At 39.3% G+C, this 26,708-nt stretch overlaps 1 protein-coding gene across 1 annotated transcript in view; it reads right to left on the bottom strand.

Annotated features, from left to right (window-relative positions):
• The window catches only part of LTBP1 (latent transforming growth factor beta binding protein 1), a 202,148-nt gene that overhangs the window by 161,839 nt on the left and 13,601 nt on the right, over nt 1-26,708 (bottom strand). Inside the window, 1 exon segment of the mRNA XM_040551251.1 lies at nt 22,714-23,002. Coding sequence (XP_040407185.1) covers nt 22,714-23,002 — 289 coding nt within the window.

The raw sequence follows: 26,708 nt of genomic DNA, 5'->3' as shown, positions 1-26,708 counted from the left end.
TCTGTTGCCCAGACGCTCGTATAAAATCCTGATTCCACTAAAGTCAACAGCAGAACTCATTTACTTCATTGCTGGCTGTGATTTCATCCCAGGACTTTGCTAGTTGTCAAACGCAACTTTGCACCTTTAGACTTAAAACCTGTAGATGCTACGTTCGGCTGCCTTTAGCCAGCCTTCAAATCCGAAGTAGAGATTCCTCTTGGTTCCTCGTTTTAGTCCCTGAAACTCACATTTGTCACCCTGGAATGCAGTGAAATGCAAACAAACTTAACACTATATCCCTCACTTCAGCCCATGATCAACACGGATAAAGTACGTGAAAATGATCTAATTCCTTATTATAAAAAGAAGCCCAACTACAGTTCAGTTCAGCTTGCAAGAAAGCAGCTATGAAGAATTTCTGACATACGGCTGAACCAACAGTGTCTGGAAGAACTTGATCTCCTATTCCAAACCACTTTGCCTACTTAAAAAAAATAAAAAAAAATACTGTGACCAAAAGCCCAGACTGCATTCCAGAGGTCTAGGAATAGCTTGTTTTCCTATTTGCAGTAGGTAAATTTGAAGTCTGTGAGGCATTCCTCTGGTTTTTAAGGATGTCTCCGATTTCTCCTCAAAAATTCACTTTGCTTCTTTTTCTCTACATTTAAAATTTTGCTTTCCCTAGAACTACAAGTTATAAGAAATATTTTTCAGTGTGAATTTTTGCAAATCTGCAGCTGTTGTCCATGCCTTCTTTCCAATCCCATCCCAGTCCTTAATTTTGGCTCCCAGGCCTTATTTCTGCATACATTCTGGGGCGCTGAAGTTTGACTTACAGGTTATGTTATACAGAGGCATAAGGCAAACCACATTTCACAGTACTTAAACTTTTTCCCCCCCTCTGTTGCATAAGTATTTTTTTTTTTTTTTAAATGTAAGCTGAATACTGTCATTCCAACAAGTCTAAACTGTAAAAAGGCAGGTTATAAGGTGTTTGAAATTACTTCCTTGGGGCTCAGTTTAGCAGTTTCTCTTCACATTCTTTTAATTTATGTGCTTCAGTATTGAAATGTCTGCTAGAGTTCTTTTTCTCTTTCCTCATTAATAACTTCAAAGAAATACATGCTTGAACTCCTAAATACATTAAACTAATTTAAATTATCTTTAAACACCCAGTGACTGCTCAGCAAACCAGAAAAAGCAGACTGTATCTGGAAAAAAAAAAATACTATTTAGTTAGTGAACTACATGCACAATTAAAAATAAAATGTTAATTAAACAATACCATCTATACATATATGTATGAGTTTGTTAAAAGTTGCTACAGACCCACTGTAATCTAGAAGCGTGAAACTAAATTAAAAAATACCTAAAACTACCCAAAACATTTTTTCAAAGGGGGATATGGCATACTATTTATGCTCTCGTATTTCCTGGGAAAAAAATAAAGTTAAAAAACAAGCATTTATGGAAATTGTTATGAAGCAATTCAGAAGTGCAATTCAAATTACAACCTCATCAGTTCTGAGTATCATTTTTAACTAGCATCTGGTATATCTGGATTTGTTAGTTTAACTAAAAACAAAATCTAAGCACAGAATTTCCATCTACAAGGATGAGTCCTGTTGTAGAATTTTTGGAAATTTAAAAACAAGATTTCAAACTGCTGTTGTTTTAACGTTTAAAGAAAATTATACACAACTAAAAAAAACATCCCTGATACAGCTAAATTTTGGGCTTAATTATAAACCAAATCTAAACACACATTTTCAAATCAGACAATTGACACTGACAACCTACTATCAGAAACTACACAAATATTGTAAACAACTACACAAATACTGTAGACAATCTGTTTTTTTGTATTGGCTAATATATGTTGAAGCACAACCAAATCAAATGACCTTATACACATACTAGAAAATACACATCTTGCAAACAATCTGCTGAGATAATTTGTCATGGTAGAAATATAAACCAGATAAATCTGCACCACCTCAGGACCACTCTGATAAAAGCATGCATGTTGAAAACCATGAATCACATCTAATTCTGTAGCGTCAGCTGGTTTGTGAATTACACATCTTCAGCAGCCCTGAAGAACTCGTTCCACTGAACTTTTGGAAACTGGCACTCCTGCCAAATAGACCTTCCTGAGGCTGGTGCCTAGCACCACTTCCAAACAGCCTCTAGAAACTCTGCGGTCCTTTGGTTCTACAGGAAGCAACTGACAATTTACCTTAGTAAAACAAAGATTTCAGAAAGTTGTGGACACAAGGTGTTGTCAGATTCACAGTTATGTTTCCAGGTCACTTAGCCACCTTGAATCATGACGATGCAGAAGACATTCTTCCTGTTTCCAGCACTGAAACACTCCTGTAGCTGCCTGGTATTTCTCAATACTTTTAGAGTCCTTTGGCAGTGCTCACTGCTCGAAGGTATTTTTAGAAACTCCAACAACAAACAGTGTAGGTACCTACCTTTACACACCATTTAATGATGAAAAGAAATAGCAGCGTGGAACCCCAGGGGTTAACGTACTACTTTTGAAAGAAAGGTAAAAGATGGAGCAGTCACTGCTCATCTCCAATTCTTTCAAAGCTGCTTTGTGTTTAGCTTATTTAAATGCCTCCGCCCTTTGCTGCTGACTTAGGCTCAAGCACACAAGATCATGTACCATGTAACCAGGAAAGAGTACATGGTGGACCTTCCATTTTGCACTACATGAAGAAAAGGTCTGAGTGATGCAAGACCCTGGATCTGACCCCTTCTGGCTAACTAGAGGATGCAGAAGTCCTACGATCTCTCCTTGGTACTTGCTGGTCAGGCAGCCTTCCATCTTGAGATAGGTTCCCATTCTGATGGGGAAAATTGCTGAATCATCCATAGGGATTTTCTAAATCTGTAGCCTGCCTTCCAAGGGAGATGTGTAAAGTTGGACTAGTACAGCAATCAACTTCCCTTCGGTTTCAGCCAGCAAATTTCTACCGTGAAACAATGGGCAGCCTTGGCTCCTAAGGGCAACATATACATATATATATATATATATACACGCACACACACACTTACTCCCACCCCCACCAGTATCTATATCATATACATGACATGAAGCATGACACTGAAAAAAAATACTAAGTTCAACTTCAAGAAATACTTGAAAGCTTAACACTCGCTGCTTTTTGCCACTGAGCTTAGGCGAGAAACCACCATTATACCAGAGAGAAGCACAGATCAGCGACACTGTAAACACAGAAAATCCTCTATTTCAACCCATGCCTCCAATTGCAGAAAACGTTATACTTGTGTTACAATCACTCCTCATTTTTTCTCACGCTGGGATAGAGCCATCATGTGATAGACCACATCAGCTGAATCCTTGCATAATACTGCTAGGTCTGGCTTCTCCAGCCTGCAGCTCTCATATCTGTGTCCAAAAGACATTATCACTGGGAAGAAACAGAAGAGAAGGACAATGGACATGGATTTTCCTTCCTGCTGCTATTTCCTTGAAGGCCAACTAATACTTTCCTCACAGCTAGTTTGTAACATCACAGACAATCATCTCTGGTCTTCTGAAGAAGAGACTATAAAACTCTGAGATTCAACATATACCTGGTCCGTGTGTGGAGCTTTCAAACTGAGATTTATGAAGTTGTGAAGGAGGCTCTGTACTTTTTTCTTCTCCTTCCTCATTTGCATCTTTGAGAGAAGGAGAAGCCTTGAGAAAGGTGTTGAATAGCACAGCACCCACAAATACCAGACTGGACATCTTGGATATACGGACATCTTGCAGGCCCTGGGTCTGCAATTTTGTCAGCCAGCCACGTCAGAGCAGCTACCGGACTGCTGTGTGCTTGCAAACAAGGGCCTGCGAGATGTCTGCATCATAGAATGACTCAGGTTGGAAGGGACCTTAAAGATCATCTCATTCCAACCCCCCTGCGATGGGCAGGGATGCCACCCACTAGATCAGGCTGGCCAAGGTCCCATCCAGCCTGGCCTTGAACACCTCCAGGGATGGGGCATCTACAACTTCTCTGGATATCTTATGTGAGCAGCTGGTTTGGCTTCACACAACAGAGCAAGGAACACCACCACATCTGCTCCGAATGTGAAAATTCTGAGAAGATAAAACCTCAGTCATTGTTCACTGAGAGAAACAATACTAGGACAGGGGGAACACCATGAGCATGAGCTCACATCAGGCATTTGCCTGAGTAGGCGGGAAGATGAGAGGCAGCTGTACCAACGGTGTTAGTGAGCAGAGGATGGAGGCTCTGTTGCTGATATTAACTTCATAACTGAACAAATGGGGAGAGGGAGACCAGACTGTGAGAAAAAAAAGACAAAGAAAAAATAACATACACAGGAGCCACTGTATACTTATGTTATGGGCCAAGGATGGCCACGAGCAGAACAGACAGGCAAGCCTTTTATAATCCTTACAGCCTTGCTGCTTCTTAACTTATGAAAAGCTTTTTCCTCACTTCTGCATACAGGTAGATAGAAACTGTTACAGTATAAAGGCTTTTTTTCATACCTAAAGCAATCTACTTACACCAAAATATCATCTTCCACACACAGTTATTCTTAAAGAGCAGCTTTTTTTTCCAGTTCAGCATAACTTTCAGTGCAGCAGAAGCACACTAAAGCACTTTGTTGAGTAAAAAACTATAGCAAGTCTCTTCCCTCGTAAAACCGAAGACAAAAATCCACAAGCATCTGAAAAGCTTACCCAATTTCAGAAGCCCAATTTCCTACTAAAATGAAAATGAATCAGATGGATCTTGAGAATATTCAGATTTTAAAGAATAACTTAAAAAATTTTTGCATTGTTCTGCTTCTTACTGTGTGAAGGCCTGCAGTTCTCCATTCTACAGTGTGCTGCATGAAACTTCGTAGTGCCACAGTTCCAAGTGCTTTATTATTATTTGTAAAATAATGCATAATAATCAAAAATAAAAACATTTTAAAAACAACATTCAAAAAGATAAAGTTCAGGCTGAGCTTTTAGCCACAACTATTTTTCCTGACTACTGATCGCTTGATTTCTCAACTGTAGCTTCTATGAAGACTTTTTGTAGCAAACTGACTTCTTTTTTAGTTTGCCTGCAAACTCTGATTTCATTTAACTCAGGCCTGCTCTCTAAATTAATTGAGACAAAGATGATAACAAATAGACTGTACAAACAACTACAGTTGATTGAAACTGGTTTGTTTTTTTCCCCAGTAAAGCAGGAAAAAGAGAAGCAGGAAGGAACAGAAAAGCCAGGAGCTGACACTTGAAGAAATGAGTGCATTATAAAATTCAACTCTATGTAATAACTTCAACAATTAAACTGATATATTTTCAGCAGAACATCACAGTAATACTCAATGTAACTCAAACTGAAACTAATAGTTTCATACCAATACCTGAGGCACAAAAACAAGGTCAAAACCAGCTATGGCTCCCTATAACCAACTGCTTGTGTTTAAACATACAACTGAAAGAAGTTCTGAAAGCTTGTGCCAAGCATGCTAAAAAGCTCTAAAAATAAGTGCTCTATAGCAAGAAACTAAATATCATTTTAAGAAGCTGAAGATTTTAAAAAACACATGGGCAGTGTATTCTATACAGATAGAAAAGTTTCAAAATATTTTTGATTACTACAGCTGTATGGTACTCAGTGTACCAGGAAGACGCTTAATCAGAATATGAACTACTTCCGACATGAGTCACTGGTACTTTAGAACTTTATGTATATTATCAAGAGACACAAACTTAGTAAAGCCACATCGAGTTCAGTATCTAAAGCAACTTGACAACTATTATGTAGACTTATAACATATCCCTCTCAGCATCAAAAAGGGACTTTGACTTTGAACTGTACTTGTGGGAAGAGAAACACTTCACAAGCATTCCCACAGAATTTTGTATCTACAACAGTGCAGCCACCAAAGACTGAACAGAAACATGTGGCAATCACCAGCTTTTATTGCCTCTTTGGTTTCATTCTTTTAGGCTGGATAGCTTCCCCCATTTTTTTTATTTAAAGAGAAAATAACAGACTATTCAAGTATATTTAAATGGCCATAATCTAAATAAAATGGCAGTGTGTAATCATTTGCTATAGAGATGCATTGCCTACAGTGTAGTCTAACAAGCTGAAGATTATGCCTACCAAGCTCTGCACCTCAAAGCCCAGGTTCACAACTCTTACAGCATTCAGGACATGTTTTCTAACAGTTGCTGAGAAGAATCCTTCAGTTTAAAAGAGTCAAGCCAAAACTTGGCAAACTTGGTCTTGTTTCAAGAAGGAAGCTTTCTTTTGCCAAACTTGAAAAGGAGTGGATTTTAGCATTTCCAGCTTGGAAAAGAAAAAAAGATTATTTTTATGATTGCATACCTTAAATTAAAAGAAACAAAAAAACCCACAGCAGCTTTATGTTTTAATACTCTAACATAATCTTAATAAGGATGAATATTTTGCCCATATAAAGAAAATTAAATTAATTTAAAATGTTGCAGAGTGCACATGAAGAATAACATTTTCAAGAAGGGAGCTTAGCCAATGAAAGCAAAGAATGCTTTTTAAATTGGGAATCATCAGCTAGTTTCCATAGCTACTTTTTAAACAACTGTAAGCTTGATCATTTCTTAGAACAACCTTGTTTACTATGAATAACTAAAATAGGTGTTCTAAGAAAAAGCTACTTGAAAGCATTTACAAGCAAGTACAATGATTAACAGTGGCTGCTGTTCTAAACTTTTTAAAAAGAAAAGCCGTATATTATCTGCTGTTTGCTTATATTTTAACATTTACCTTTTTTAAAATATTACTACTGAATATAGCATAACCCTTAGATAACCCAAACAGGATTCCAGTCTTGCCATGCGGAACACTTCAGAAATACACAGCAAGGCGAAATTACAGTGCAAGGATAACACAGGCCAAATACAGAAAGAAGTTGGAGTGAAAGAAGAGCTCCAATAGAGGAACAGACTTCCCAAAGCAAAAGAGAAGATGAGCAACAATTAGTCAGCAGATCTCCCCCAGGTCATTTTTATAAGTAACTTCTTCCATTTTCACCAATGACAACACAATATAAGTAAATATCAGTTAAGTAGACAGCAGCTGCATCACCTCATCCTAGTATGAACAAACAATGTACCTCATACAAAAAGAAGGTGCAGTTCATGTTACAGAGAAGGGTAATACAGCAACATCCTGGTGGCGGCTCTGCCACATACAGAGCAACCTGGATGTTGTGAAAGCTAAAGGAACTCTAGGTCTCTGTCCATACATCCAAGGCCAAGCTGCATCTTACCTTTGGGTAAAGTTAAAGCACTTGTTAGAGAAGCTAGATTGTATTTATACAGTTACCCTGGTTCATTTCATGTCCCAGAGGAGAATCCAGAAGCCTGAAGATTAACCCCAATGACATCTCCAAAAGGAGCAAAACATGCAAGCATTGCAGGAATAACTGCATTTGTAACAGTGGGCCCAGATCTGGGGTGGAAGACTCCACCTGCAACCACAGGTTATTCAAAGCACTCTAATACCATAGCACTCAAGAACAAACAGCAATGTACACCTGCAACAGTTCTCCAAAGAAGTGTTGGTAACTGCTTGACAGTGAAACGTCAAGAAGACTGTGAAGAAGTACATACATCCTCTTCCTGTAAGACCTTGATCGTAGAATCACAGATGGGCTTGGGTTGGAAAGGACCTCAAAGACCATCTAGTTCCAACTCCCTGCCATGGGCAGGGACACCCTCCCACTAGATCAGGTTGCTCAGGGCCTCATCTAACCTGGCCTTGAACACTGTCAGGGATGGAGCATCCACAAACTCTCTGGGCAACCTGTTCCAGTGCCTCACCACCCTGTGAGTGAAAAATTTCCTTCTAACCTCTAATCTAAATCTCCCCTCTTTTAGTTTAAAGCCATTCCCCCTCATCCTGTCATTACCTGATTGAACAAAGAGTTGCTCTCCATCTTTTTATTTATTTATTTTTTTTTTTACAAGACCCCTTTAAGTACTGAAATGTTGCAATGAGGTCACCCCAGAGCCTTCTCTTCTGTAGGCTGAACAGCCCCAGCTCTCTCAGCCTTTCTTCACAGGAGAGGTGCTCCAGCCCCTTGATCATCTTGGTAGCCCTCCTCTGGACCTGCTCTAACAGCTCCACGTCCTTGTGCTGGGGGCTCCAGACCTGGATGCAGCATTTAATCACCTAAGCAGCTAGAAAGAAAATTTGCTCCCCAACAAAACAACCACCCAGCTAGGTAGAATGTGCATCTCCCTTCTCCATTGGGAACTAAAAAAGGGGGTAAAATGTCACTCCTCAAAAGACAAGCTATTACAGAAAGCAATGACAGACTGACTACTCTGGAATCAGCCTCAGAGGATCTCCTTACAGGGACACTGCACACAGAATTAGCTGTTCCTCCTCTTTGCTTTTTTAATAATAGCAAAATTTGGCAATGAATGGGAATGGGAAAAAATACTAAGTTTATACACCTTTTTCCTTATACAAACTCATTCTCTTCAGTCTCCATCACCTGAATTCCCATTAGAAATGTTCTGAGTGTACAGCTATGGGTTACATCTCTTTCTAATCTTACTTCCAGAAGCAGATCAGAAGACAATCCAATCTATGAATTCACTGGATTTCTAAATAGTCCATCAAAAAAGTGATAGATACAGCCCTCCAGTGTACAACAGAAGAAAAACATTTCAGGATGCAAAATATTCCCTGCAGCAAAAAGCCTCTGGGACAGTGAAAGAGGAGATGAGGGGAAGCTGACTTCTTGTTAAGGACCTGCATGTGTGCAACAGCTGGAATTCCCAAACAAGCATTATATAATAACAAAAAGCAAAAGCCGTTCAAAGCAATAAGGAGGCACAGCTGGGACTGCAATCAGCAGTTGTCCTCTGCTTTAGAGCTTCAAGGTTCTAGTGCAGGAAGCAAGAGACACTTGAGCTTTTGCTGCAGTAATAGATTATCACAATTTAAGTACAAAATGCACGCATGCTGAGCCTCACAGTAATTATTAATTTGCCAGTAGCATCAATTCTACAACCATCCTCACCCATCACACAGAATCCAGAACAAAATCCATATCAAAGAGGTCATTAAGATCATTCATCAGTTGTACAGGTTGTACATCTGATTGATACTTTTTTCGGAAGCATATACAGGCTATAAAACATTAAAATAGTCTAAGGAAAGAGCTCTCCCAGTACAAAACCCATACAGAGAAAGATAGGTAATTAAACTTTTTACTCCCCAGAACTGTCACACTCTAGAAGTACTTAAAGGGATTCTAGAGTCAGATACTGCTGTCCAGAGGTAATCACTGAAGATTATTACAAAAGCAGCAAGTTTGTCTTATGTATTTGTCTTATGCCCTAAAGTCTGAAACTTTTTGCTAACAGAATGCAAAAACAAGGAGCCAGAGACGTAGACTGTTTCACTGTGTGGCTCTAAGTGGTATAAACATGAGGGATATTTGTCAGGAACGGGAACGGAGGAAGCTCTACAGAAGAGACAGACTTCATTTCAAGTTTAACAGAACTAGGTCGATGGCTTATCGTAGTCTAAGAATATCATAGTAGAATTTTTAAATTGAAGAATGGGAAAGAAAGTATACAGCTCTGAACACAGTCATACTTTTAGTGAAGCCAGTGTACTCAAAGAAGAAAGCAAAAGTTGGTACCAGTCAAACAGGTAACAGCGAAGAAGAGCTAGAACAAGCAGTATGTTTTAAACAGGTATAGAGCAGGCAACCAAAACGTAAGTACCTGTGCTTTTGCATGAAACAGCACAAGTTCAAGTCAGCGAGTGGTCAAGACTGACCAGCATTATATAGGCATATTAGGAAGGAAATATCACTACATAGGAAAACAAACAGGAGGACTAGGAAAAATCAGTGGAAGCTATAAGACTGATGTTACCTATCAAGGAGTAGCCTCCCAAAATAGGTCAGCAAATTAAAAACATCAATCACTAACAGAGCATCTCTGTAGACTGTAATTTCCTATGGAGAAAACACAGCATTAAGACTGTATTAGCAGCTGCTTAAGACAGCAACAGCTATCATATCACTGAAGCTGTAAAGACAGGAAGTGATAATATGAAATTCCAGTTACACCCAAGCAAAAGCACGAAAACTAAGTTTTTAGATGGGATTAACAACATCTTCATGGATCACCTAGTCAGGAACCCAGAAGAGAACAAAGTCTTGGTTTAGCCAAATTTGTGTATAGAATCCAATTCAAGTGTTACCAAAGAAGAGATGCTCCAAGAGTGAGCAAAACTTGCTTACAGTTAACATTCCTGAAGGGGGAACAAAAGGCAAAAGATTCACTACAGCAGTTCAGAGTTTCAGAAAGAATGAACATAAAATGGAAGCTAATTAAAAAAAAATCAATGAGCTGAAAGCCTGCCCAAAAGTCTTTCAACCCAATAAACTATATATTAAAGGAACACGCAGAGAAAAGGCCAGAGAAGAAAATCTCAATTCTTCCCATCTGTGTTCATCATAAAGAACCTTAGAAAGGTTCCTATGCCTTTCTTTATGAGGGATTCTCACAATCCAATTCAAATTGCAGCACAGAGCTGGTCATGGAACAGTCAGTCAACACCAAGAGGTCATTAAACCTGAAAATTTTCACCCCAAACTTCTAAAATTTAAGCCAAATTCTACCCATCTACTAACGCTGTACTCAGGCACAACAGAAGCCAATAGTTCTCTATTGTATATATATTGAATACAGTAACTTTCGTCCACTGTATAAAAAAAGCATCGGACAGGGTTTTATTTGCCTTACTGTTGGTGTGGGACATGTTTTTAACACTGCTTGTCACAATCCATGCACAATGCCTGAAGAGGCAAATCAAACAGTGAGCTCTTCAAGACTGATGCAGATCTTGACTCAAGCTGTTTTCCCCCTCATTGTAATGAAGACTGACTCAGTTGGCTTCCTAGCTTAGCTGAGACATGGCTGAACAACAAGGCAGGGGCTGGAGGATGCCCCTTAACCCATTCAGTTGATCCTTCCATCCCACTGAAGACAGTATCAGTAGAGGAGAACTGAAGAGCCAGACAACAATTTCCTCGATATTACACCAGGACTGGCCAGCCATTTCTTGCACCAAAGTTTTCCTCAGGCAAGTGGTGGCACGAAGCCACGTGAACCCATAAACCAACTAGCTACTGCCATCACACACATTAACCTCATGCTACAGATAAACCTCCAGATTAAAGGTGGTTTGGGATTCCAGTCGCTCCCTATAATTTAAGCCTCTGCATCAAAATGAGATTCTCTTTCTGAGAACTCTTCCTGTTAAAGATAGTAATGAAAACTCTGAACATCCTCTAACACCTGTTTGTAAGACCTTCACATCACTAGATGATTGCTCAAGTCTGGATAAAACAATGTGTTCCCTTACCAATAGGCTGCACCATCTCAAGAACAGTAATAATCCAAACTGTATGACTGTGCAACTCAAACTCATTAATGTCTTGTGTGGTGGTGGTGATACTTGATCCTTTCAAAATCCCTTCCAAGATGTTTGTTTTTCTGGTGGATAGAGACTGAAATTTTTTTGTCTGAAAGCTTACATATGTTGTTGAGTTCAGCAGAGACTCCTTTTGATGGACTGGAGCTAGAAAGCATCTGGCCACGTGAAGTACTCTGCACATGCAGCGAGTGACCTTTCAGCAGCACGTTGGCTTCTATTCACCAGAAAAACACAAAGATATACTTGAAGGAATTTTGAAAGGATAAAGGTGTGGTAAAAATCACAAATGTTCAGATCTAAAAGGTCTTATAAACAAGCCAGAGCAACACACTGGACTTTGTCCACCAAAACACCCGGAGGCTTCCCTCAAAACAATTTGCAGAAATGATCTGCGCACTTCTACCACCGTGAGCTAAGTAAACCTATCAAATGGCTAGTCTATTTTCTAGCAAATTTAGATCTGTTTACCTTTCACACAACACTTCAGGAAGGTTATGGTCCACTACTCTGCTTCAGACCTGGGTCCGTTACAGTCTAACTGGCAGCAAGAATACTCAGTCCAACACAGGTAACTACAAATTACCCACCAGCTTACAGACTCACTCCAGGCCTAAAACCACTAAAGGCAATTAACTGAAGTGCACAGAGAGGATCTACCTCATTGGAGTAAGGTTCTCTAATTCAGGAAGCTGAACAAGAGACCCCGTGTCTTTGTGCTGCAGTGGTGAGAAAGCCAAAGAGGTCTGAAGATCACGATAGGAACTTGCAGTTACCTTCATAAGCATTCTCACTCCTTGTGGCCAGGAGCATTGAAATGGATGCCAATGCAGCTCAAAAAATACACCACGACTCAGACTGATATCACCGTCATCACAAAATCATCTCCATGTTCGCTGCCAACGCAAATGATCCCAGTCTTGATGGTGACCAGCTATCCCAGCTAAACAGTGAATTCAGCTCCTGCAGCCCGATGACTGCATTCCCCTAGAATGATGAATGGAGGTGCTCTTGAGGGCTGACTCAGTGCCTGGCAGTGGGAAGAGATGAGTAACTACCTTTGAACCAGTTTTTGTTCTAGCACACATACATCAATAGTACTGCCAAAGACTACAGAAGCGAAAATAGCTGCAGTATCAGAATGGTCTCAAAGGACTTTGTTTCAACTTTGGTTGATGCCAGAGATCCTTGACATATGCCTAGGGCTGCTGCAGCAATTAAAATCAATTATGCCTTCAACTAACTTCTCAGCACCACCTTACTAGTCCTCAAATGCTTCTGATCTTCATCAGAACACGTGAGGACACAAAGCCTCTCAGTGAATAAGGAGACCCCTGTGCAGAATGCCCTGACATATTAAGAAAAAATGTAAATTACTGTTTTGTAATTTCTAGCATGACTTAATTAAATAACCATCTATATTACTATGTTTAAGTTTGATATCAAGATCCAACACAGCTGATTTTTCTCAGAAGAATGATTATGTGCAGCAGATATAGAAGGAGAATGAGGGGCGTCACTTTTTTTTTTTAATCCAGAATAAACTTTTTAAAAACTTTAATAGCAAAGCACTAAGAACTCCAACTCACCCACAGTGGGAAAACAGCAAAAATTAACTTGTCTAACAGATAAAGATCTTTTCTGGAGAGCAGCACAGGATGTCTCAGCTGGACAACAGCTGTGAGGAACTACACAAGAGGAAAGGTGCTGTGCCCCAGTATCCTTGGTATAGACGGACAGCTGGCTTCTAACCCATGGGATGTCAGGTGATGGGCTCTAGGCAAGAAGTCTGAGCAGAGATGTGATATTAACAGCAACCCACAACAGAAAGTACCTAAGGACAAGCATTGAGCATTTCCTCCTCTACACACACTCAGTTTTAGCCAGGCACTTTGCTGTTGCTTTACTGCCCCCAAGCCTAACCCCACATGTTAGCATTGCAGGCTGAGTTTGTGAAGACAGCTACACCAGACCAGCAATTCATGGAGGGGGGACAGACACCACGCACCAGAAAAAAGGCAAACTAAATTTTCTGTTCATTTTCCTTCTCAGTTATTATTTGCAGAAATAGAAGTATAAGCCCCTTTTGGGGAACTCGTTTCTTTAAAAGAAGGTGTCATGTACCATTCCCTCTCTAGCTGCAATGTGCTCTGCAATAAAAGTAGAACAGGAGAAGCATACAAAGCAAATAATTTGGGGTTGACTGTGACTGCATCTCATTTGTTTTTAATTTTGGTATTAGTAATCTTTCTACTGAAGCCATAAGAGAATACAATAGAGCTCATGTATTGATTTGTGTCCATCTGCCATTTGAAGAAAAGAGGATTCACTTCAGCATTCAGTAGAAAGACAATTATGCACAATGAACAACATAGATGGTTCAAAAAATGTGCTGCCAATAAATGACATATTCCAGGGAATTCAAACCACCCTTTTCAAAATTCTGGCATTCTGCAACATGAAAATAAACTCTAAGTAGAAGGAAAAGCAAAGCTTGCCACCTACTGCCCAACAACATAATAGTATGTACTAGTATTGTCTATCCTTCCTTTTAACAGACTTTGCTTTTGAAACTCATTTCTCTGACACAATACGTACAGAACTTCATCTTCCGTCGTCTTTTTAATAACAGAAAACACAAAGCATCCAAAAGCAGTATTTTGTTTTAACTGTTTTTAAGCTGTTTATGAAATCCCTTAAAAGTCTGAAGCATCTTTTATCATAGCACCCACACTGAAAGAGAATTCCTTTTAATGTCATTCAGTGGTGGTATGGGCTCTAATAAAGACTGTCTTCTGCTGGATGGTAGATTTTCTGTATAGAGCATACGTCAAATAGAAAATATATATATTACAACAGACAAAACTTGTAAGAAAATATTTTTCCTGTACACACCTATAGAGGAGATTTATTTTATCTATAGATTGCAGTAGTAAGAGAACAGGGCTGTAACAAAGACTACTTTATTCAAAATATTTCCTTCAACCTGCAAGCTCGATGTATCAACTGAAGAAATGGGTCTCTTTTTGTTCACAAGCACAGGGAAATTCTCTTAAATAATTGCAATGCTTTGGTGAACTACTGGCCTGCAGTTATTTGCATGTAGTATTTTAGGAGAATGGTGTCTTCTGAATAGCAGTAGGTCCTCTGCATAACATAGGAGGCTACTTAAAGTCAAGTAGTTGTATTCAATTGCTTACAGAACTTCTGAGCACACTAGAAAACACATCTTCACATGTAGTGATGTGGACAAGACATTTCAAATTAACCACTAGTCCACCCTCTGGTACTCCAACACCTTTCTCGTTAAAACCCTATGAGATAATTCAGGGAAAGTTTGCTAGAGCGGGCAATCAACAAGAATTTACTGCAGATCTCCCTCTAGCAGAATACTGGCTGGTAAAATCCAATGTTTGAACAGTAACACAGAAAATTACACTTTCTCCAACTGCCTAGCCTTCTTCAAAGTCTGCATTCGTGTCCTAAATACACGGTCACACACACAAAAAAATCACTCATCGTATACCGATGAGCAGTAACCTTCAAAATCCAACATAAGACTACATGATTAATAAACCCCCATGACAGTGGTTACATTAACAACTGATTACACACTGAACTGAATCCAACAGCTTTGGATTCCTGAGAGGAATTTATTGAAGTACAAGGATGTATGTCATACCAAACCTTCTTGGAGCTTAGGTAAAATAGAAACTGCTTTTCAGTAGGAAAAAGTATGGCTCATAGTGAAGAAAAATATTCAGACCTAGCACTGAAGAAGAGAGTGAGTTTATTAGAGATGAAGTATATGTCTCTTGGGGATCCTAAGTCATGAGCCAAGCAAGCTATTCATAGATGAGAAATCAATGAGGCATTTGTCATTAATCAGACAGGCCCAATCCTGAAAATATGTCTGTCTTTGTCTAAGGCCAGCCCACATCATTCTCTGAATAAAGATTCTTGAACCATCTAGTTATCTGCTACACAAGCAAAATGCTAAGATTAAGTAAACCCCTCAAGAGGGGTTCCTTGTGTCTTTGTTATCTATTTAATAAGGTTATTAAGAATGAACCCTCAATATAGATCAAGTGTTTAGACAACAACAGAAGTTGTACTAATATCCAAGACCAAAAAAAACCCCAGATGATACCTGCAGCTTATCTTATTTTTGAAGGGATGAAGATTAAATATTAAGCAAAATTGCTGATACAAAGAACAAAGGCAGACACATCTACAAACATACTAAGCCTTTCCTCTAATATCCCTAAAACAGAGGAAAACATTTCTGGTTCATAGATTATTTTAACACTAAAGAAAAAAACATTTTTCTGAACACAGAATACTGTTAAATCATATATATTAGACCAGCAAGAAACCCTATTCTCAATTTGGTTTTCTTTCTTTGGATGTTAAAGGTACAGATGTATTTTAACAATAGGCATTGGTTTTCCAAATCAGCCTCCTGAGATCTAGTCCTACAGCTGTGTAGAGAAAGGAATGAAAGTGACATGAAAATGAGTCCCATTAGCTTATTATTCTTACATGCTCCAAGTGTAACAGCTAGTTGAAATAAAGGTTTTAGTTCATCCATGTCCTATATATCACTGTCATTGCGCAGTAGTTTGCTTTTAGGAACAAACGTCTCACTCCTTCTACCTGAGCAGGTTAAAAAGCATCCTGCAAGTATAAAATTATTGAATAGTTGTTTTGGTATCACAAACCATTGCTAATGGAGCCATCCTTTTTTAAAGCAAGTGTTTTGAATGCTTGGGAAGACTTTTGTCTTGGAAAGACAAAAGCATTATCCCAACCTGAAATTTAACAAAGTAAACCATCCTTATTGGAACTGAAAACATACTGTAATGCTACCCATGAAAAGCCATGCAGCACCTTAGTCCCAGCAAGCTGCTGGGAAAAAAGTGAAGCTCTGCATATATTAAAGCTCCAACAATTTTAGGGACTATTAAGCATTAAACCACATATTGTTTGCCAACATCTTTTGAAATACTTCCTCAATAAATAGGAAAGAATAATAGCAGCACAATTTCAAAAATTATGAAGTGGAAAAGCCACACTGAAAGCTCACACACCAGTTTGCAACACAGCAACAAATAGCATTTAACTCCTCATTAAATCCACTTATTATGCATCTTCATGCAGACACTGAATGGCCAGGCACATGGTTTTTCAGCTAGGAAAAAAATGTTGAAAAACACTAATGTTTGGATTGGTGGCTTATATTCCTGTTTGCAACCAAACTGAAAGCATCAGTAGAGTTTTAAAAATAATGATCTTTCCGGAAAAGCTGTGTTACAAAAGCAGAGGCAATGACTTCTACACACACAGAGCATGCCTACATCGTTATGTCTGTATTTTGCTGTTGTGAACATTAATGTGAACATGTTCCAGTAGCACTTGAAGACAGTAACTCAGTGACAAGCTAATTTAAAAGTGAAGGCCACCTTGTGGAGTGCATTCAATTTGCTGGGATCATGGGAAGGAAGGGTACAACAACTCTCTCTCGAAAGCAATGCGTCTTACAGGGCAATACAGACAAACAGCCTGCATATATGTTTTTCAAGTTGATTAGGAAAAAAACCTAATGACCTATGAATACCTCAGTACACTGCAGTTCCCTACGGCAGGCCTCTTGTTACAAGCATTATTCAAAGACACCTCAGAATCCATTCCAAATAGCTCACAATGGAAAACTAACTTTCCTGATTCTTCCTGGAGCCACCTAGCATTAATGAACCTATAACAAGTGCAGGAGTACATTACTTTTTAGAAGCCTACACTAAAGGGATGCAGCCATCAGCTTACCACTGAAGACAGACCACCAGTTTTCCACCTCTCTGTGATGCAAATAGTGGGCTCAAGAACTGATGGACAAACCTCACCTCTGACCACTGGAGTTAAATTTTGAAGCCTGAGAAGCAGAAGTTCCCTGATGTTGCAAAGCACATGGTGCTGATCCTATCTCAGCATTTAGATGTTCTTTTCTTGGAATAAAACCTACAGGACTGGGCTGTAGGAGCGCAGAACCTAGTAGCCTGGCTCTGAAGGCAAAGGTAAAAGTCTGCAATTGCACCTCAAACAGCATAGTCGTGGCTTACTCTTAACCAAGGATTTGTTCAGGCCCTTCCGTATACTCAATATCCTCAAGTATGCACTTAGGTGTATCAGTCCTAAGTGCACACACACACGAACGTGCTTAAGTACACAGATTAAAACCCAAGTTGCACCAAGAAAAGGAAAAAAAGCAGCTTTAAGAATATTCATATGGAATATCTTGCCTAGAAGGAAAAAAATTGATTTTCCAAGATGTTATCATTGGAATTACAGTTCAGTTCCTTCCAGATCCTCTGTGTTCCCTGAGAGAAGAGATGGTCTCGTCTCCTGAAGAAAGAAGGTAGGGTATCATACAATTTCTTGGCTTTGAAGGGAATCAGGGTCACCAACAGAGAATAAAAACAACCGAAGTACAACTTCCAGAAGTTAAGAAGCCATCACAGATTTTCTAGTTTTAGCTTAGCTTAAAGTTGGGTTATTTTGGTTTGTTTACTTAGGTTTTGTTTGACTTCTATGATGAGATGGCTAGTTTAGTGCACGGAAGAAGTGTGATGGATGCTTTTAAGCCAGACATTAGCAAGGGCTTTAATAGCCTTCTGTTAGACTGTAGAATCTTTCTTACTTTCTAACTATTTTTCTTGGAGAAAAATTGGTGAAACACGGACAATTGGATTATAAAGCAGGTGAAAAACTGCCCGGACTGCCTGGCTGTATGGATGGTAATCAGTCATATGAAGTCCAACTTGCAGGAGGTTAAGTGAGTAACTAGGCATTTTCCTGAAAAGATCAATACTGGGACTGATATTGTTCAACTTTTTTTTTTCCCCCTTGTCTAGGGGAAATGAATAGTCTCAGCAAGTATGCAGACAATTCCAGTGTGGAGGAGTTGGCTGTTATACCAGAGGGCTGAAGGATTTTGACGGGTTGGAAAAATGGGCTTGCAAGCTCAAAAGCAAAGACAAAGTCCTGTATCTGAAATGCATCAACCATGTGTAAAAGCACAGGTTTGGTGTTGAAATGACTGGAAAGCATCCCCAAAGAAAACAATCTGAGGTTCTGTTCAACAAGCTCAACAAGTCATCAGCACACCCCTGAAGCAAAGAACACCGATCATATATTGGGCTGTGATAGCAACAGCATAGCTAGCAGGTCAAGGGACTTGTTATTCCCCTCTATTTGGTCTTTTTGAGACTGCATCTCAAGTACTATATCCAGTTTCAGGCTTCCCAAATTAAGAAAGATACCGACATAGTGAGGCGAGTCCAGCACACTGCATGAGCTGCGTTTGAGCTGCATTTGTTCATCGCTGCATTGATTTCAGTAGGGTCACAACAGCATGGCCAATTCTCCTCTCAGGTTTGTTTTTTTTTTTTTTTTTTTTAAATCTAAATTCACACTAATCTCACATTTATCCCTATTCAATTAGTAAGAATTAAGGAACTATTGGAAGAAAATATTACGTTCTTGAACAGAAGGAAAAAAGTAATACACAGGTTGATCAGATTCACTAAAGTTAACAAGTGATCTGCTTGCCTGTAAAAACATGGCCAAGAACACAGTTTTGGAGGGGAGCTCCTAGGAAGCATTGACAGGTGCATTAGACACACTGGTAATCCCAATTCTGTCACCTAAAGGCTGTGAATCCACCTCTCCTCCTTTGATGACCTTCGCTTTGCCCAGTACAAAAACAAACTTTCACATTTCATCAACAATTGCCTCCTGAAACTGCTGCTATTGCCTGAAGGAGCACTGCTGTGGCATTTAAGCATATTACTGAGCTTTGGCTGGTTGATGCTATACTTTCTGGTGACCATTTTCAAAACCGTAATGGAAAGCTTACTTCAAAAGAAAAAAAAAGGCATTATTTTCTACTCCCACAGCTGGTAAATGCAGAAAATCAAGCCGTTGGTGCTATGCTGTTGCCAACATGTGAGAGAATGAGATGCAAAGGGAACACTTGGAGTTCCTGGAGAGCTATCACAGCAACTCAGGACCAGAAAACACATCTGTTACTGAGATCAGAATTACCAACAGGTTCCAATAAGAAGCAGATTTTTGTTTCCAAGACATCACTTGTTTTCAATTACAGCCATCTACATCTTTTGCTAACATTCTTCCAAGATGAGGCCTTGTACCTGACAACATCCATCCCCAGCTCCGGGCTATGACAGTGTCTGGGTGTTCTAAATCCAAGATATTCCAGGAAATGAATCTCTCTCCAGGTTTCCTTCTGTTCAGCACCCTGTTCCTCAAAAAGAGATCTCTGGGAAGAAATATGTAAACTTCCTCCTTCCCTAAATATCATTGCTACCACGATCCCACGAAAACACATAAGAACACATCTCAGTGACTGAAGTTAGGAAAGCTGCATTCATAAACAAAACATAGAAGTTAGAGGATGGCAAAAGAGAAGCACTGTAGAGACAAGGACCTTCTCATAGGAGCTTATTTTGGTGTTCCAGGTTGGGTCCTGCACTGGCTCTCACCAGTCCTTGACAGCTTAGCATAGCAGCAGCACCCACTTTAGCACCCATATTAGCGTATCAACTGCACCAACAGCGGATAATTCCATTCCTACCATAACCTTTCCTAGGTTTCTAGGAGTGGGAACAGGAAAAAGTCATTCCTACGAGATTTGAGCAGCCTTATACAACACATGAGATTACGAGACATTCAAAGGAGGAACTGAAACAGGAACTAGCCTGTTTGCTCTGCACAAATGGTAGAGCCCTGACCTCACAAGGATCCTTTAGCCCTGTAAATTACCCTGGTAGTCCATGAGAACTACTGCTAGCACTAATTTCAATAGTTACATCTAAACATGCACCTTCTTCTTGTTTTATACAACCACTTAGGTTTGTCAAACAGCTCATTTTCTCTCCATCTCCTGGCTCCTGTGTCTGGCTCTTGCTAAGGCTATAAGCTGGATTTCTCGTGACTACAAAGACTCAGTTACCCTTTCTCCCACTCTATTGTTGAACTGTCTGAAAGTGATTTATCTTCATGTGATCTCAAAGACTAACAATCCCATTTACCTTAAAAAGCCTCCTTAAATCTAGGAGAAAATCCTTAGGCTAAGAAGGGTCACATTAACAAAGCCCACCTGGGTTTGCAGTGTTTGCGAAAGCATGCAGAGGCTCATTGGATAGTAGACAACATGACTTTTTTCAGTCTGAAGTCAGTTCCTCTACATATGGGACATTGTCCCATGCAATCAGAAACAGACTTCGGTAAAGCATGGCACCCTTGCAAGTACCCTTTAGAAACACTTTGAGCATCAAAGCCTGGCGACCCACAGTAGCATGGAAAAATACCAGTTTATTGTCTTTTTTCATATGAAGGGAACCCTTTACCCATGAACTCAGCTTTTCCAGGAATAATGGAAAACAAACAAGTCTTCCCTGGAACCATCCACAAGCCCCTTCCTTCTAAGGACAGTTTGAGTGTGTGAAAGAGGACAGATTTTTTTCCCCAAGCAAGAACGGCCTTTTTCTTTCTAAAAAAAAAAGTTTTACTACCCAATTTGGAAAACTAGTGTTTCTTGCAATAGGAGGAAGAGCTCCTTGGGAATGCTTTTGTGTGGGGGAAGGAAGAAAGAGGCAGAAAGACATACAGTATACTCCACAGGAATCAGAACTGAAGAGATAGGAATTGCCTGGCCTCATTGTAATGATTTGCTCTATCGCACTTTGTGGGGCTGAGCACAGAAGCCAGGTGCTGAGGATTAGTAGTCCTGCTGGCCTGTATGGGAGGGAGCAGAGCAATCTGATTATTTTACTGGTAATTTCCCTTTCATATTAATCACTCCAATAACCCTGCTCACTGTGGGCTCAGAGTACTTCAAAATACTAAAACTGGGTGGCAATTTCTCTGTCCTTCAAGACTTTAAGTGTATTTGTTCTTAAAGCCCCCTCTCCGTCTTCTACATTTCTCAAAGAACCTATTGGCTTGGGGTTAAGAACTCCAATGGAACTCTAAATATTTAAGTTCCTCTTCCTATTACACACAAGATGCATGAACCTGTTTTTACTTATAACCTCACACTTAGACAAACTAGGACACCACTAGAAGGAATCAGAAGGGTTTAGGAGGAAGGAACCCAACAGAGGTAAGCACCAGGTATCACTGGCAGTGCCCAGTGACTTCTATTCTCAGAAGCAGCTTGGAGAGTTGTGGCAAGATGTACTTTGTTACCAGGAGCGTATAACTACTTAGGTGCAATCTTGTATAATCTCACATTACCCTTCTGGCTTCGCTTTTTATAATTCTGGGCAAGTGAAATAACAGTTTATCTCCCAGTCGCAATAATCTTGCTCTTGAGGCTGGAAGCAAGATGGACTATATCCTGCTTACAGCTATCCAAAAGTGACATGTTCAGAGGGCAACACATTTTGCCTGACTTCACCTGAATCTGGAAGTACAGCAGCTGCTGCAGACACCTTAAAACTGTCCACTCAATTTGATCACCAGGCTTCTGTGCACCTCTCTCCCCCCACATTATGTGCAACCCTGGAACAAGTTAAGGTCAGACACATTAAAATAAGCAACATTACAGTTAGAGAAATTTCAGATTGATTTGAAGTATTTCATCTAATGAAAGTAATACTGAAGCCTGGAGGCAGAGGAAAAACTCTCTGACAATAGGTGTGTTTCTTTGCTTCCTATGACAGGCAGCTACAGACCTAAACCTCAAATGCAAGCAAACAGAAGTATCCATTGTAATAAAACTAAAAACATAACTAGGAAAAAAAGGGGGGGGGAGGGACAAGTGTATTGATAGCAGAAGGGAGAACCCAGAACACATGCACAAAAGCTTACTCTCCCCATTTATGCAGTGTTGGATGCAGTGTTGGGAATTTGTTGTTGGTTAAACTCAGGAAGTCAGCAGCATAAATTAAGAATAACTCATGTGAAGTTAATACAGCACTGTTATTCTAAGAAAAATAAGGCTGAATGATATTAAGGGATAAATCTATTCAGGTGAGAAGATCTGGCTCACAAGGAGCCACTTAAGTCTTAGAGTTAAAATGTTCTTTAAAAATCAGTGAAAGGTTCCACGCGTGACTATATGAAAACATTTGCAAGGAACAATATTTTATAAATCCAATATGTTGGGCTTCTTGAAAAGCGAAAATAAACACGAAGCACTTACTGTGGTTGCATTTGCTGAGGTAATCCAACAGGAGGCTTCTGCTTAATGGTGAAAGCCATCTGAGTCATAGGGCCAACCTTTGGTGGGCCCTGCACCTTTCGAGAGAAGGTCTGCTGGGCAGCTTGCTGGGGTATGGGCCATGGGGGAGCAACAGGGCTCCGGCCTTCAGTGGAAGACGTGTCTTGCATGACCGTGTCCTCACAGGAATTGCCTTTTGTTCCTGGCTTGCACACACAAAGCTGAGGTCGCAGGCACATCCCTCCATTTTGGCATGGTGGTGCACAGTTAGCTATGAAAAAACATTTTAAAAAGTACCTGTGAAACAAAGGATGATGGGAAATGCAAACCCACCCCACAATTAAAAAAAAGTTTTAATTGCTAGTGTTAATTGCAGTAATATTAACATTGCTAAGCTCCACAAAAGAGTTTGTAAGTTGGAACAGCTTTTACTGCTCTCCTACATAATACATGCACAACATTTGAACAGTTTAATAAAGTAAAATGTTGGTGAGCTAAAAAATAGGAAATGTGCAAGTTAACATCAAGAAATACAGCACTGTTTAAAATCTGTTAGTCTTCTGTACTCTTTCCCTACATGCTGCCTCCCTATACTATGACGACCAAAATGCATACTGATGAAAAATAAAAAATAGGCATATTATACAATTTTACTGCAGATCCAGGATTGGATTCATTCTACTATTTAAAATCACAGATCCCTTATATGCACCCAGAATGAATCATTACAGTCACATCAGAGATGACCAAAATGATGCAGAGGCATGAAACAATTCAACCCTTCCCCCTCTAAAGCCAAGATGCAATTCCCTCTGAAATTAACACCATAATAACAAAAAAAAAAAGAAGAAGAGGAAAAGAAAAAGCAGACACACAAGCTGATCCTACAAAGACATAGCTATACCTAGGGGCTGCGACAGACAGGTGTTTGTGATTATCTTGCACTAGCTGCTGTATGCTCTTTTGTACCACCAGTGCAGAGGGATAAGTTTCTTCAAAAGACAATTCACTTTCAGATACCCAGCTTCACACAGGATTAGTTACGCTCTGTTTGTGTTGCTCTATCCACTGGCTACAGAGGGAGTCTGAATAATTAGCCTACTCTCAACAGCCATCTCCTAGATCTAGTTAAAACAGGATCAGTTCCATTCTGGATGAGCAAGAAATATTGAGAAGAAGCAAACCTTACAGACAAAATGAAAAAACGTAAAAGCAGCTGCTGATCATATGTATACATAATACTACAAAGGTATGTGCCTCATTTCAGGATTTATTTTGGATGTTTAATTTTACAATGCTATTATATTTAGATAATGTTAAAATAACAAAGATGGCAAAACCAGTATCTTCTTATCCAGAGGATTAAATTTAATATCAAAATACAATTTGAATTAAAATATCAAATTTTTTTTTCGTTTCTCTTGAAGATGGTATACAATGAAGCTTTTATGAGAAGATACGCTGCTGAGCAACACACTTTGCCTCTTCAAACTGAGCATACCTCTACTGTTGTTACAGATCTTTTTACATAGACAAAACAATATGCCAGATCAAAAGCTAAAGGTTTTACTAAAATAAGTAACACCATATCATAAGCCATAACATATGATACTATACCATACTCAGGTATATCCAATTTCAAAGTAATTTAGAAAAAAGTACACAGCCCTGTTACAAATAAAGTCAAACTGGAGCACTCGGAACTTTAATCAAGTTTTTATACATGCATTTATATACAAAGTACACACACAAGCACACATTAGAAAAAACTTGCTAGGGTGGAACTGTGTTAACTTGGTGCAACCTGTCAGCTGATAATACCAGCTGGTACAGATGTATCATGTATACCATCTGTGCACAGGGCACTAGAGTTACGTACACACAACTTCATTTACACGGTGTGCTCCTCACATGTAAACACCCCTTCCATGTGCTGTTCAGCAATTTATCTCCTCTTGAATGCTACTTGACTGAACTAGCTGAATTACATGTTGCACGTCTCCCTGGGAACAAGAAGTGGTTGTTTGCTTTTTTATATTTCTGATTATTCGGAAAGTGCGTATTGCCTTCGACTGCCAGAAGGCTGAAAATTTTCACTGTAAATGTGAGAAGGGATTTACAACGAGCATATGTTATAATATATAAACAAACTCTTCCTTGCATCTTGCCTTTAAGACCCAGATTTTGCTACGAACAGTAAAAATTCACACATGACTGAAATGGATTATATCTTTGGAAAACAGATTCTGAGACCTTAAATTCTAATGAAGTTTCATTGACCAAAGAAGTGGAGCAAAAGGGAATTTTTCATGAGCCGCAATTGAATGGTAACTACTGAAAAACCTGGGGAAAACAAAAGCAAAAAAGCCAAAAAAAAAAAAAAGAGGAAACTAGCTACCCTAAGCATTGTGATGCACCAGAAAGCCACGGAAGCTGGGAAAGCCAGAGTGCAACCTTTCCAGGGCTTGGAACCACACGACTGTTGAACACAGCCTTGGACACCCCTTGGATTTCCCTTATCCCAATCTACTGGTACTTGTTAAAAGGAAATACTTCAGGATAACTAAAGATGTAAAATCACAAGACCCTTTGAAAGATTTCTTTTTACATGCGGAAAAAGAAAGCACACATTCAGCAGGACCTCTTCAAAACTTCAAAACCCTTTTTAATGTGGCTCTTTGAAGGGAACACCTGTATTTCTAGTTATGTATGACTGAAGGCCAACCAGGCCACTCCAACACACCTCCTCCACAACTATGCATGAGGTCCCCTTTCAGGATTGCTCTGAAAAAAAAAAGACAAAAGGAAAAAAAGGAAAATAAATGTTCATCACTGGAAGAGAGCACACAAGATCTCATTGCTGCTGGCTAACAGGTCTCTGCTACTCCTGGTGCCTAGATAAAAAGGAAGCAAAGAACGTGGCATCTCCTACTCCATGTACTATGAAAATAGCTGCATCAGCAACTTTTTTCTCTACTGCAGTGCAAAACATTGAAAACAGGCTGCTAAATCTGACAGCTATACAGTGAAAACAACAATCTGCACCACATTTTAGGTCATTTCATCTGCCAGGTTTTTGATGCGACTTTCTCAGTCTGGAGAGAAATATGCTACCAGATAGTGACAACACAGATATATATCTTCAAACAGAAATAACCAGGTAATACAAATCTAAGAGACGTGTTCATAAAGAATTATTCCTCATTGAGGACAGCACTATGATAAGAGGCTCTGGAGGGACTCTGATACCAGAACTGTGACCCCATCACCCTGGTCATCTGTAGGAACAGCGTCGAGATCACAGGGAAACAGTTTGGGCACAGTCTGCAGTGCTTCAGAAAGAAAGAAATGTTTCTGCAAAAAAATAGTTTTAAAAGTCCCATTTTTACAACATGAAAAAAGTTCATATTGAAAGGATATTTCTTGAGATTTAAGGACGTGCATCCATAAAGCCTACAGGCTTCTCAACAAGTTTCTTTAAATTAAACATACGATTAAGCTTGCGAGTCCATCTGCAATGGACAGTGTCAATTGCAGATGAATTGGAACGAAATATCCAGTCTGCTATCTCCTAATTCTCAAAACATGTGAAAAAAATTTATAACTGCATAAAAGACAATTCTGAGAAAAACGCAGGGCTTTTTTTTTTTTTTTTTTAAACTGTGGTTAGGAACCAAAGTTATGCTGCAGAAGCCTAACAAAACTTCTTAATCACTTATAAAGTGAACCTAATGAGTTTAAAACTATGCAGGTGAAAGTAGAACCTGTTTTGGAATGACTTTTTAATTTTTTAATTTTTTTTTTTAATCAGACTCAAAGAGTTTTACTTCACTGACAGCAACATAAGCAGAGTTTCTCTTATTTAGATATATAAAGCATACAAAGCTCTGCAGGACGAACTGCATTACTCTAACATCTGGCATTATAACAAAACAAGCATCAGCAGGTCCAGCAAATGTGTTAGACTCAGTTTGTCT

This window comes from Cygnus olor, chromosome 3 (genome assembly GCF_009769625.2).
Source record: "Cygnus olor isolate bCygOlo1 chromosome 3, bCygOlo1.pri.v2, whole genome shotgun sequence".
Taxonomy (NCBI): Eukaryota; Metazoa; Chordata; class Aves; order Anseriformes; family Anatidae; genus Cygnus; species Cygnus olor.
This window is presented reverse-complemented; position numbering and strand designations above follow the sequence as displayed.